General features: G+C 46.3%; 1 protein-coding gene across 7 annotated transcripts in view; it reads left to right on the plus strand.

The window, feature by feature from the left end:
* TSPOAP1 (TSPO associated protein 1) overlaps window positions 1–12097 on the plus strand; it is a 71728-nt gene extending 59631 nt beyond the window's left edge. For 6 of the 7 annotated variants that reach the window (XM_074923188.1, XM_074923190.1, XM_074923194.1 and 3 more), the window contains 3 exons: window positions 1931–2002; window positions 3119–3247; window positions 10753–12097. In XM_074923188.1, coding sequence (XP_074779289.1) covers window positions 1931–2002; window positions 3119–3247; window positions 10753–10968 — 417 coding nt within the window. In that variant the 3' untranslated portion in view covers window positions 10969–12097. Of the gene's footprint in view, window positions 1–1930; window positions 2003–3118; window positions 3248–6927; window positions 6992–10752 lie in introns of all 7 variants that reach the window. The other variant, XM_074923192.1, reaches the window with a different exon arrangement.
* Window positions 12098–13966: the final 1869 nt, after the last annotated feature.

A 13966-nucleotide genomic window follows, 5' to 3' on the forward strand; every position in this document is an offset into this window, starting at 1 on the left:
TTTTATAGGGTTCTTTTTCCTCTCTCTTTTTTTTCTTCTATCCAAAGACACTTAGCACTTCAGCCAAAACAGAGACTATTATAGCTTGGCGATATTACTGCTAAAAAGGGGTTGGCTGAAGTCATAAAATGTAGAGTTTGCTGACATGTTCTCCCATGCATTCTCTAATAACAGTGTTATCAGTTATCTGTGAAGAATATGAAGCAATATAGCCCTAATGATTCTCAGTATGTGTCTCAATGAAACTGTGCAAGTGTCTCATGGCTTCATAGCATCCTCTAGTGATTAGACAGGACTAAGCAGATCTGGGGTAGGAGGAGGCAGACCCTGCTGTTAGGAACTGATCCAGGGCACACACTGGTGAAAGGAAAAACTTGCTTAAGGGGTTGAATGGACTTCTGATACTTCAGAAGAGCATGTATTTTATGTTAAATACCTGTGTAGGTCTTTGTTCAAGCAAGACTTAGCTTCAGTTTAATGGACCAGCCTTCGAAGTTCTTGCTTTTCAAACATATAATCCAAACAGTATTTTTGTGGATAAGTCTGTTTCAGATGGAAAGATTGCAATGCAGAATCCGTTCTGCAAAATAAAATGCTAAATTAGAACATGCTCTGTTCTCTCTTCCTCCGTAGTAGTGTTAGTCTACTCTGAGCAAACACGAACATGGGGTTTGGATTTGGATTCTTTCCATGCACCCAGAAAGGAGTGAATGCCCAAGAAGTGGCACAGTTCAGGCAGTCCTTGCCTCCCAAACTGAGTGTCTTGTGAGCAAGGCAGCCTGCTTCTGGGGACACTGTGTTTTAGGGATGGTGGTTTATCCTGGGAGATACGATGAGAGCGTGTATCCAGCCAAAGGACACTTTCGAGCCCTTGTCAACAAGAAGGTGACTATTATTTGCAGTGATTTGGTCTTCCTAGAACCTTCCCTGTGGACAGAGCTCAAATTACTGAAACAAGCTGGTGCAGTTCTGTTGCATTGTTGGAGATGCTTCCTGTTCACACTCCCAGAAAATGTGGTCACCTGTTCTGCTAGAAGGCTGCAGCTGCTGTTTGTGAACTTGCACCAAGATATAGTAGGATCAGCTGTGCTGTTCTGTGTGTGAGTGAAGTTCCCTACAAGTGTCTTTCTGCTAGAGCAAAGTCATTCACAGCCAACAGGAGGAGCCTGCAGCATCCAGAAATAAACTGAGTACTAGGGATATAATAAGCTAAATATATTAGAGGTAGATCCCTTCCAGCTAACACTTCTGTGAAGTGCATATAAAGCCAGTGTGTCTTGAGAGGGACACAGCCTGGTTGGACTGCACCTTTCCTTTAGAGCAGCTAATTTTTGCAGTAACTGGGCAGTTTCTTCCATTGGAATGGAGTGCTTACACCTTTGTCTCAGTCTTGCGCTCTGTGGAGCTGACAGGACAGACGGATGTGGTGGTGAAGGGTCATGTTTGTTGTACAGTAATATTCTATTTCCAGGTCAAATCTTCCTGTTTGTATGCATTCCTGCTAGTGAGTAACCCCTGCACATTGCATATTGAACAGGATCGTCCATGGGAGTTAGTACTTATATTTGAAGAAATTAAAGGTATTTCTGGTGCTTGTTCAGCTTGTTCTCAACATACCTTTCCAGAACAGGTGGTAGGTATTATTTTGAAGCCTTGGTTTAAGAAACAGGCTTTGCTATTGTCTTCTAATTTATTTTAATTTTTAAAATTTTTTAAAATTTTTTGTAATTTATGAAATACTGCCTTAGCACTGAATTCAGCAGTTAACTACTTCAGTTGATCTTCTGCATCCTGGTCCTGCAAGTCTTAACACAGTGGCCTCCCTCCCTCGAGGTGAGATTGTATAAGAAGCCCAGGGTGACCTTGTGTTTCTGCTTAGAAATTCCAGGCAGTGCTTCTCCTTTGACCACTGTTATCTTGCTCTTTGCAGGCTGAACTGACTTTCAGTGCTGGGGACATTATCACTGTGTTTGGGTCCATGGATGATGATGGATTCTATTATGTAAGTACAGGGGTTGGGAAGGTCCTGTGGCTACATCTGAAATCGTTGGAGTCCATCTAGTGGCAAGAAAGCAGAAATCAAGGAACAAAATATTCTGCTTTTGGAAAAAAACAACCCCATATCTGCTCAGTGCAGAGCAGATTGTTTCTGGCAGTCCATGATCCTCCTGTAAACCTGATATCCAAACGGTCCTGAGTTTATTTCTTAGCATAACTTGACTGCAGGTTTCCCAAAGCTTAGGATGCATTTTTCTGTACGTACATCAGCATCTGCTATAAGCTCTTTTGTCACCAAGCACTCAGACACGTGGTCTTATCCAGGATAGGAGGCTAAAATGGCAACATAAGCATAAAAATGTACGATGGCTCCCATCCAGCCATACTTCAACACATCAGCTTGAGCAAGCACTGGTGTCTGTTTAATTTACTCTGCATACCTGGGGACTGAGCCTGCCAATGAGCTGAGTGCTAGACACGATCCTTGGCCCTTGGATCATCCACCTTTTCCTGCACAGAACGCAGTGTGTCTTCACACATCAAAGTTGAGGTTCAGCTCCAGGTAAAGTCTGGAGGGGATCACTGGGAATGTTTTGTTTGACTAATGTTTTACAGTGTTGGCCAAGTGACATTGCTGGGGTTGGTTTTGTCTCACCCAACCACCCGCTGTTGAACTGGACACAATTTTTTAGGAATACAGCCAAGCTTGGTTTGCAGCTCTGGACCTCAGTGAGCATTGAGGCAATGTCTACAGGACATTGTACCAGTAGTACTTCGTTCTTTAAGAAAGTTAATAAGTACCAGAGCAAATCAAAGGCCTTTAGAAAGCTTGTGGCACAGTCATATTCAAGCTGCTTCTGGGATAGCAGTGGAATGTTGCTGGAATGCATTTGTCATGTCTTGCTGCCATCTTTTCTTCCTTTACTCTCTTCTTTGTTTTTGCACTCTGAATTGTTCCACAACTAAACAAGAATGTGAGTTGTGAAATTTGCTGAGGATCCTTCCAACATTAGCGTGTTCCTTGGTTTCTCTCAGGCCATAATCTGGCCTTCTCTGCTCTATTTATTATTTCTCTATCAGCCAGAAAACCTGATGTGAGTACTGAATATTGCTCTTGCAGGGAGAGCTGAACCAACAGAGAGGGCTTGTCCCATCTAACTTCTTGGAAGCTGTAATGTCAGATGGAGGCATGGTCAAGGAACTTCATTCGAAAGATAAAGAAGCTTTTCCACCAAGTGCTGAGAGCCAGGTAAGATTGTGTGACTGTATAGTACAGACATCCAAACTGTGGTCTGGCTGGAAACTGGGCATTGTGCAGCATGCAGCATCTGATGGAATCATTTAAATTATTGCATGCAGCTCAGTTCATGCCATGGGAGATGCTCAGAAGTTTAGAATGTAGTGCTAGGAACAATTCTTGAAGACTTATCTATAGTGCAAAAAGAGGCACAAAGCAACATCCACCGCGGCCTCAGTCTCATTATGGTCAAGTGAGCAAAGAGCATTCCAGGTCCCACCAGCAAATTCTTGATCTAGGAAAGGGTCAGTGGTGAAATCCTGCTGCAAGCAAAGCAGTTCAGCCTGCTCCCCAGATACATGAAATTCCTCAGCTATGCTTCTATCCACATCAAAGAGTTCTGGAATTACTGACACTCAAACACCAATGCTCTTCCACTCACCCTGAGTTAGATATATCTTAACCCAGTCTGAGGTACTTCCAGATAAATTTAAGACACACTGGGGAGTTTCTCAAACACATCTGTGGTATGGATCCTAAGGCTTTGAAAGCATCCCACAGACACATGGAGTTTGAAGGTTGAGCTAACCCCCTGCATTATGTTGCTGATAGTCTTAAAACAAATTCTTAAGTGGAAGTTTTGAGTCATCTGCCAGATTCAGTCAGGCCCCAGTGGGTGAGGCCAGAAGTGTAACACCTCCCTGGTCACTCCTGGACCTCATATGCTGTGTCATAGAGAGTGGGAGGCAGGGAGGGACACAGCTTGGTCCCAGCTCACGTGTACTCGACCTTCAGTTCTTCCTGGGAGGTATTGGCACTGTCAGGTAGTGCCAGACCCATAAAAGTGTGTCAGAGCAGGCCCAGATTGGCTTTGAGCCAGTCCTTAAGGAATTACGTGGCTCTGAATCCTCTGTTGAACTCTCCACTGATGCCAGCCTAGTTTTCCTGCTCTCTGCAGCATTCCTTGTCCTATTTTTCATGCTCAGCTCTTCCTTTTCCCTGTACCCACCTCCCATTTCTGACTTGCTGCATGATCTCCCTTAGGCTTCACCTGTAGTCCCATCTCTTGCTTCCAGGCATTTCAAGCTTTGTGGGTACAAGTCTGCACTGCAGCCTCGACGCCTTCTTATGAAGGGCAGGTGGCAGGCCTGACTCAGAAATAAGGTTTGTGGGTAGCTTGATGGATCATCTTCTAAACTCAGAAGGTGTCTGGTCCCTTGTGCTTTACCTGTTTAGGACTCAGTCCCTTTCCTCCCGGCTCGTAAGTGCTGGTCCATGCTGGGGAATCACAGGTTAATTAAGCTGTTACTACAAGGGTTTAAGAGCCCTGAGATTACACAAGTCTAACTTTCTTGGGGGGAAACAAGCATTCAGAGTGGGCTTCCTTCTTCAGTTTCCTTTTCAAAATTAATTACTTCTCCCAAATCACTCACCTGTTGGACTAGAGGGTGCCAAAGGAGATCTGAACCAGTAAAATGAAAACAGCTTGAGTTCATAATGTAGCTTATTACAGCTCTAACCCTGCGCTTTAGCTTCAACCAGGAGCAACAAGGGCCAGTTTCAGATGCCAGGGGTCATTATTCCAGCCCCAGCCTGAGTCATCCCAGAAACCATGGGGAAATTCAGCTAGCCTTCAGGGCTCAGGGAGCTGATCTGCCACTCGCAGATGTGAAGGGTTTGGCTTAGCTAATGGTGTTTGGTTAAGGGTGAGTAAGAGAGAGTAACTTGGCTGTTAAACAGGGTAACATACAACAAATCTGCCCTTATTTCAGATATTGCGATTTGCGCCCCACTCCTGTTTTACTGGTGAGGAAACTGCGACAGCAGTTTGACCTGCCACGTCTCAGGCTTTGTCCCAGGCCTTACAGGGTAACAAGCTCCTGCCCGCTCTGCTGCTGAGCAGGCAGCACAAGCTGTTCCTGCTTGCTGCCCTGCAGCTCGCTGCTGCTCTGCTTTCCACTGCTGCTGGGTTCAGCAGTGGGTGACTGTTTCCCCGGACACAGGAGTTTTGCCCAGATATTCCTGCATGCTCAAGGCTATAAGCTTTTTTCCTGTGGTTCATGACACCATTTTATAAACAGAAATGCCTTTCAAGTGTGAATAAACCAACCCATATAAAATAGACATGTTTCAAGCTTGTCTGCCCTTCAGACCTTTCCATTTGTTCTCCATTTCTTTCTGCCAGAAATCCAACAGAGCTTCCCCTTGCATTGGCTCTGATTTCAGGCTTGCAGAGCAGGAAGCTGTGGCCTTAGGTCAGGATCAACTTGAGAGTTTTGGTACTCAGCTGATCCACGAGCTGCTATTTTTTTTGTAATCTGAAGTCTGGAGACTTGGAATATTCAGTTGATGGTGATTAAGCCAGTTTTATTTCAGTGGGAATCCACATTAACTGTCAAGGCATGACTTTTTGTTGGCTGCTTCTGTGTAGTGCCAGAACTGCCTGCCTCCTGTCCTGCTGCCTCCCTGCTTCACCAGGAGGCCTGTCCCAGGTGATTCTGGCTTAGCTCTCTTTAACGATGTGCAGTCCTGCCTCCTGCTTGTGCTTTGCAATCCAGACCTATCTAAACAGCTTCCAAATGTTAAGGGCAGGTTTGCTCCCTTTTGAAAGCAGTATATTTACCCTACTCATAACCAAACTTGTATTAGTTAACTACGTTTAAGTATGTTTAGTGATTACCAAGGAGAGACAGAACATGATCCCACTGAGGTTTTGGCTCTGCACAGCAATCACAGCATCCCTACCTATGGGCAGAACACCTCATGGGTAAGGTAGAAGGAATTCCTCCTTCTGTAAAACACATATTCTAAGGGCCATCCCTGAGCTGGAATGAACTCTCCCAGTGACACAGCCACGCCTGGGGCTTTCCACCATCAGTGACACATTCACACCGTAGAGTTAAGAAACTTGCTTGTTAAAGCACCACAAACAGAAGCATCTTTGCTGCTGACGTTTGGTATGGGGGGCGCTGGGGGGGTATGCAAAAAAATCACCAAAGGCAAAAGATGCATAGCAGCCTCTGGAGAAGTATTGTTTGAATCTTCTCAAAGACAGCATGGCAAACCAGACCTCCACCAGTCCCAGCCTGAGACCTCACACATCAGGGGGCATGTATATGCACCGTGGTATCACAGTAGAGCTTTGGACTTGTATTAAAGCTAGTTCCAGTATTAACAGAAGCTTCTCCAGCATGATCATAAGTGACTTTTAAATCACTTGTAACTTCTTGGATTTGATGTTTTCACCCTATTCTTCACACTTCCCTTCACTCTGGTGCTATGCCAAAGGCCTGAGAATAAGGACAGTTTACCTTCCAAATTGAACTGGGGAAGGTGGATCATTTTGAATTATTTCTGAGTAAATCTTAAAATGATGGCAACTGAAAAAGGTGAAGCAGTTTAACTTTCAAACTGACGACATTTGGGGATTAGATTAAGCAATAAAAAATACAACACAAAGAGGAGTATCCAAGAAGTTATGGTCACAAGATAGGGCCCTGAAGCACTTGTGCTCACCAGCTTAAAGTAGTTGCTTTAATGCTGTGGCTGTCAAATGAATATTTTTTTACCAGTAATATGCAGTTTCTGTCAAAGACTGATTGTAAAGCACCTTCAGAAAGTGTTTGATTCTAATTGATTTCATGTATTTATTTCTGCCTGTACTATGCACCCGTGATGGTTCTTTTCTTCAGAGAATGAGGAAGAGAAGAGTCCAGTGATAGATATGAATGATACATAGAGAGAGAGAGCAACAATGTAAGTTTGTGTGAGAAGACCTCTTCAATCTCCCACCCAGCCTAGCATATTAAAGGATCCTGCACCTGTAGTTTACTGCTTTTCTTGCTTGTAGTTTGACAGGCTGTTTTGGGGCCTGCTAGCAAGTCCACCTTCAAATCCTCTGGTGGCAGACGTCTACCTGCCAGATGATTGGTTCTGTATTAAACACAAGCCATGATCTGTTCAGTTCATGAAGTGCAATTGTTTGGAACAATTATCTGGTGGTTTTGGGGACCGTGATGGGACTGTGCTGGATATTTAGGTTTAGAAAAGACCTGCTTTGTAATTCAGCCTGGCTCTTCTACCGCTCTTCAAGTATATCAACAGCCAAAGCTTTGTTTAGCCTTTGCAAGATCCTGCTTAGGCTGAGCACACCCCATATTCAGCCTGTGGTTTTTTTCCTTCTTGATTTTACTCCTTTCTGAGTACAGTCCCAAAAAACCCCTGCACACTATCAACTTAAGGAAGTAGTAACACTTAGTCCCTAAAACCAACCTTGTGTGGTAATTGTTCTGTCTGATAACACTTAAACAAACAATTTGGGGGCTGGGGGGGTGACACCCCTGGTTTTGGGGGGCAGTGGGAGGAGATCTGTGTTTTTCTTAGTTTTGAACATTGTTTTCCTGAAATTGTGCAAAAGAGTAATACCTGAGACAGCACTGAAAACCACCCCCTAAAAACTAACGTGACTCCTGTTTATCAACCCTAGTAGGTTTTACCAGGATCTTGGCAGAACAATTTTTTCCTTCATGTTTCTCTTAGAGAAGAAACCCTAATTTTAGTATCGTTTGTCTCTTACCAGATGAATCTGAACTGGTTCTGTTGCTTTCCTGCCATATAGAGAACTCTGAGAATATCTGCACATGCTTGTGTGCAAGAGTGCCTCTGTGTGTGGAAATCTGCCTGGGCATCGTATACTACAGCTGGGAATCAGCAGGACTTTCAGCCACAGAGACAGGAAACTGCTAGTCACTTCCTTGTAACTGTTTCACATTTGATAATGACATTGATACTGCAGTATCCTTATCACAGTAAATAATTGTGACATTTGTGAGTTGGGTACCTGCCTCTCATTCTGCATGCAGTCTTCCATGCATAGCTCTACAGGAGAAATTGTATAGGGTTTGCTGGGCTGCTTCAGATCTGCCCTAAAACTGTCCCACCTTTGCCAGAAGAATGGTTTCCAGTGGTTTCCACAGCCTCCACTGCCCTGACTGCACACGGGCCTTTGCATCACTCCCACATCCTTTGGGGCTGCTGAGCCAGACAGCCCAAGGCCTGAGCTTCATAGGAGAGATCACTCACTGCACGTTGGTGAGACCTCCTCAGCTGTTAGCCCAGTGCTTTTGTGCATCTTATCCAAGGATAGTTTCTGGAGCAGAACTCAAGGATTCTTACTTCTGCACACAGCTAACTCAGTAGACTACCAAGTTAGCCCTCATCTGGCTTATTTTTTCTCTGCCTCCATAAATCTTGCATTACTGGCTGAAAATGGTTCATCTAAGATTCGTTCAGATTTATTTCCAGACTTCTCAGACCTGACTAGCACGTGGACCATCAACACCAAGCGTTGTGCCTTGCACGTGGCTGTTGCCAGGAGATTGCTGAGGGTGCTGCAGCAGGATTGGACCCTGCAGGCAGAATGCAGCTTTCACAGGAGCCGGGCTGTGCCATCAAGCCCTCTGCAGTGTGTCCTTGGCAGTAGCTGGCCTTTCAACACAGTGCTGCATATCTGGAGAGTTGCAGAAGTGCCTCTGAAAGTGTGTGGAACAACATTTCCAGGTGAAAACAGAGTGTGAGTTCAGGGAAAAATCAGGAACTGTATTGTTTACTGTAATGAAGAGGGGTGGAGAGGCGTTAACGTCTCTGTCCCTGCATCCAGATACCACAGTTCAGCTAAGAGAGAGTCTGATGGCACTGTCACTCGGGACAGTTTAAAGTGATTGCTGCAGCATAGTAGGTGGCTCTCAAATTTCAGGAGTTGGCAAGGGTCGTATATTCACACCAAGACAGAACTCTCTAAAAATCCTGTACCCCTCTCTGCTCAGGGCTGACTTGATAGGTATTCAGCATACCGGGTCTGACTCTAGAGAAGAGGTTTCTGATCATCTTGTACCAGAAGCACTTTTTTCCTGCACAGAGTGAAGCAGCTGGAATACAGTAGTGTAACTGCAACATGTGAGGGGAGGAGAGTTCACAGCCACTTTTTGTGCTTTTTGTCACACAGGAGTTGGGGTGCTGAAACAGCAGTAGGGTGATAGGGCACTGCTGCTTTTGCTTTTGGCCCCAGGAAGTTTTAAATAAACCCACAGTCCATAAGGTGGTGTTGTGCTACAGCGGTAAATGTTATGTCTGCATCTGCTTGATTTGGCAGCTTTCCCCGGGTAGTGTGGGACCAGGACCAAAGCACAGCTACTCCTGCCAGTGAACTTACAGACAGCTGCTTTGGTTCTCTCACATGTCCTGTGCAGGGCTAATGTCTCTGCTCTTCAGGAATGCTTCCATCCCAGGCAGAGCATCCTGCTGCCGGTGTCACTAACTCATTTTCCCTGTTGGAGCTGTGGCTGCTCACAGGCCCTTAAGGGACATGAGCTCCACTCTGCCTCACTTCATGGGACCCAAGCAGAGAGATGATGTTTCAGTGATAGGATAGGGCGTACAGCTGGGAGCTTGGAAGATGTTGGTTATGTGAAGGCTGTGTGGAAGAGAAGGCAGTGGGACAGGTGTTTTCTTAGACCTCAGAACCACAGAACCTCATCCCTGGTGAATTTTGCAGCTTCTTGGGAAAGCCTGCTCTGCTAGATTAGAAACAGTCACTGTCCGGACACCTAAACCCAGTAAGAGAAGCTCATGGAAGGAAGGCTGCTGCTGGGAACTGACCTGCCGTTAGTATTTTGTGAAGAAGAAACTGAGCCCAGGACTACAGCACTTCCTGATTTCTAAAAGCCCTTTCCAAAGGGAGCAGCATACACGCATTGTTTGGGACTGTGGAGCCCAGTTAACATTCTCAAATGCTTGGGTGGCTTAGAAACACATCAGTTGCTGTGTGCCACTTGTTCCAAGACTTCTCCATGTCCTGCTCCATCATGAACTTTTTCTCCATTATTAGTGCCACTGCAGAGCATTAGACTTCGCTTTCTGTCCCTCCCGTGACTAGGCCTGATGGATGCTGAGCTGCCTTGCAAGACCCAAATTTCTCTTCTTACTGTGACAGAACGTGGCCACTATTGCAGAAGTCTCCTGGGTTAGCAAGCCTCCTTGAGCTTCTGAAGGTCTTGCACAGTCCTTGCTCTTAAGTTGTATTTTTTTCTTAATGTCCTGCCACTGTCCCTGAGTGTGCTGGGAGTCTCCCAGGCTCCCCAGCCCAGGCAGCCAGCAGGTGTACATGGATGCCCCAGTATCCATCCATGCTCTCAGGAGGTGCTTCACTTAGAGCGTCTTCAGCTGTGAAGCAGCATCTTTAACCAAGTCCAGAGTGGGTCTTTTCTGCTGTCCTATTCTTAGCCCAAAGTTAAGGAACTTCGGAACGTCTGAGCTCAGGCAGTGGGTACAAAAATGTTTAAATTCACTGGAAACTTCCTAACTGGATCTAACGGCGTATAAGAGCTGAGCCTTGCTGGGTGAGAGAGAGACTGGCAGGGAGAAGACAGGGTTCTCTGGCTGAGATTTGTGTTGGCATGTTATCATTCACCAGCTCTAACTTACGCTTTTTTCTTTTGTTTTCTCTTTTTCCCACTCAGTTAAATCCTGATGGGTCTGTTGATCAGAGCGACTCCTCACCAACTCCTCCTACTCTACCACCTTCCCGCCTTGTCATGGGCGAGCAGTGTCCAGAGCAGGCATCGCTGGCTGTTCTCAAATGCAGTGATGTACCTGGTCAGAGTAAAAAGAAGAGAGGCTTCTTCTTCAAAGGAAAAAAGCTCTTCAAAAAACTTGGGTCCAGTAAGAAAAATTAACAAGGGATTTATTGTTCTGTAAAGACTGCCTGTGCAGTCTACACAGGGACTGGAAAATTCAGGAGAAGTCCTCTGCAATAAGCTGATTAGAGTATTTTCATAGGGAAAAAGTGTATGTTGAGTAGAGAAGACTCTTCAGTGGGTCTGTGAGCTGTGGTCTCTGCTGAGAGCCCAGCTGTGGGTGCCCGCCCCGTGTGGGCAGTGGCTCTGAACACAGTGTCATGACACTGGGGTGTGTGAGGCCTCAGCTCGAGGACACTGCTACCTCCACGGTAGTGTGTCCTGCTCCATGCAGCCCTCAATGCACCGGTTCCCTGTAAATATTTTAATTTAAAAATTATATTCTGGTTGTAAGTTAGCTAAATGGCTTTTCCCAGCAAAGCCCTGGCCCCTTAGGAAAAGATCCCTTGTATTATGCACCCTGGTATTTCTCTGGTCCAAAGGAGGTTGTGTCAACTCCTTTACTTCCTGCAAAGAAAATTTGCACTTTTCTGTTCCCATGAATCCCCTTTGCTGTCTCTGGGCTGACAAGTGAGTTATCTGTACTGTAAACCTGTAAATACGCAGCTGTGCCTAGGAGCATCCCACACTGCCTCAGTCATGTTTCAGCACGAGGATTCCCGTGGAGGAAGGAGGGATACCCCGAGGGGGATTCGTACTTCTGCCTACAGGGTGGGCTGCTGTAAGCTGCTCTTGGCTGGTTCACCTTGACCACACACTGGCTGGGGACTCCGCCTTATTTATTTATTTATCTATCTATCTATTTATTTATTTATTTATTTATCGTCTGCCTCTTCTGCAGTTTTATTTGGCTGTTTCAGTGGGGTGCTCCTGAGTTGGAGCATTTGGAGAGCAGAGCTGGGGATGGAGAGTTTGCAGCTATTTTCATATGAGATGATGTGTTCCTTGAGTTAAGACACATCCCTTTCTAAGCCACGGAGAGTTTTGTACTACATGGTTTCTATCCTTTTCAGTGTTTCTTTCTTTGCATGTTTCAGTGGGGTACTTGCTTTGAGAAGGACAGTTATGTGAGGTACGTGAATGATGCCAGCACAGTGTCCACAAGTGTTGGTGGTACGGTATGTTTTTATTTAATATCAAATTTTATTATAATAAAGTCTATTTTCACAAAAATACATTTTCCTTAAAAAAACAAAAGATTCAGTGCTGCTTCTTCAGGGAAGGGGGGCTGCAGAGGGGAAAATGACACTAATCACTTGCACCTCGAGGGTGCTGCAGCACTTCCTATAGGAGCCCACCTTCCCTGTGATCATGATGCAAACTGCCTTCTCTGGGAAGGAGAAGTCATTGCTTCTCGTGTTTCAGAGCCCTAACACTGGAGGAGAAAGCACCAAGGTGTGGTTACCCGCTGTTACGCTGTGCCTGAGCACAGCTACACCCCGTCCAGCCCTCAGCTGGACATGCCTGTAGCCCTGCCACGCTGCCTGGGCGGCTTCACGCAGCCTCAGTCCCGGGATCTGGGTGCTGGACCCCTCCCTGTGGGTGCCACTGAGCCCGGGGGACCCGCACAGCCAGACCTGTGTTCTGTTCTCAGCTCTTGGGTGTTACAGGTGTGTGTGTGTGTGTGCTCCCGGACACAAAGCGAAGGGCACGGGGCTGGAGTGGCTGCCCTGACACCAACGCCTTCCACGGAGGGCTGGCAGGGCAGCAGGAGGGCTGCTGGCCCCGAGGCTGCCAGGAGCCCCCCGGGCCACACCGCTGCACTCACACGTCCTGTTGTGTCGATGTAGCAGAGCAGTGAAAGCAGCATCAGGTACAGTGGCTACATCCAGACCACAGTGTTTCATTCCCTGATGATTCCCTCGTTTTTAGAGTAGAGCAAAACTAAAGACGTCAATGATGGGTTTTGTTAGAAGTACAGCTTTTGCTTTTGAAGTTTCAGATGATTTGGTGTTTTCCATTTTTTTAACTGGCTCCTCCACAACTAGCCACCTTCAAGCCTTGCTGGGAGCACATACCTGTGCCCAGATCTGTGTATCCCTTGCAGATGTTTCTTCTTTTTGTGCTGTGCTGATAGGGCAGCTTGGCTGGGATAGGCCCAACTCTGCAGTTCCTGTGTCTTCTGACACAGCCACTGCTGCACTTTGGAGATAGACTGTGATGATAATCTGTTTTCTCAGAACAAATGGCCCCAAAAGAGACCAGCCCCACCACAAGAACCTTGTAAGTCCTCTTGGAGGCTTCCTAAACATCTGATAGAACTTGCAGAGAGTCCAGGCACATCTTGTGCCAGCAGGACCTGTCCACTGCCAGCAGTTGCTCAGAGGTTGTTGTAAGGGGTCTTCTCCCGTGTTTCTTACTTGAGAGATTAACAGCTTACTGCTAGGAGCCCTGACTCAGTGCTGTGCCTAGAGAAGAGGCTTTGTTGCCTCTGTGTCTCCCAGTTTGGGCTTGTTTGGGACTGCTGCCCTGTGCAAAAGTCTGTGTATTGTCAAAAAATCCTGATGTTGACTTTTGTAGTACCACCATGGCAGACACACAGTTCTTCAGCTACTTGATGTCTAATCCTCCTGTGTGAACCTGCTCTAGCTGCTGAGTTCTGCAGGGCCTCAACCCTGATGTGGTAAAGAGAAGAGTGGGGTTGCTGGAGACAGACTGAGCTTTCCTCCAGTCTTGCTAGGTTTTTCTGCCTGTTTGCCTAGAAGACATCTGGAATTGAGCAAAGCTGCCGTCTGTGGCATCTGACCCCAAGACAGGAGAAGACAAAAAGTGGTTTTCCTCTCTCATCCAGCTGGAACAGTTAAGCTGGATGATACTCTTCATGTGCTTCAATATACTTTGGCTAAAAGAGAGAAAAATGAAACCCCAAGAGTTCTGAGGTTAGAGCGCAGGCCTTGGCTGCATCTTGCTCTTGCAACTCATTGAGTAGTTGATGCCTCCTGGTCCCATCAGTGGAAATTTGGACATGTGGAACTGGGATCTGTGGCATTCCGTGGGCTCTGCGAGGGCCTCTGCTGCGTCCTTGTGGAGAGGCAGT

This window comes from Athene noctua, chromosome 19 (assembly GCF_965140245.1).
Source record: "Athene noctua chromosome 19, bAthNoc1.hap1.1, whole genome shotgun sequence".
Classification (NCBI taxonomy): Eukaryota; Metazoa; Chordata; class Aves; order Strigiformes; family Strigidae; genus Athene; species Athene noctua.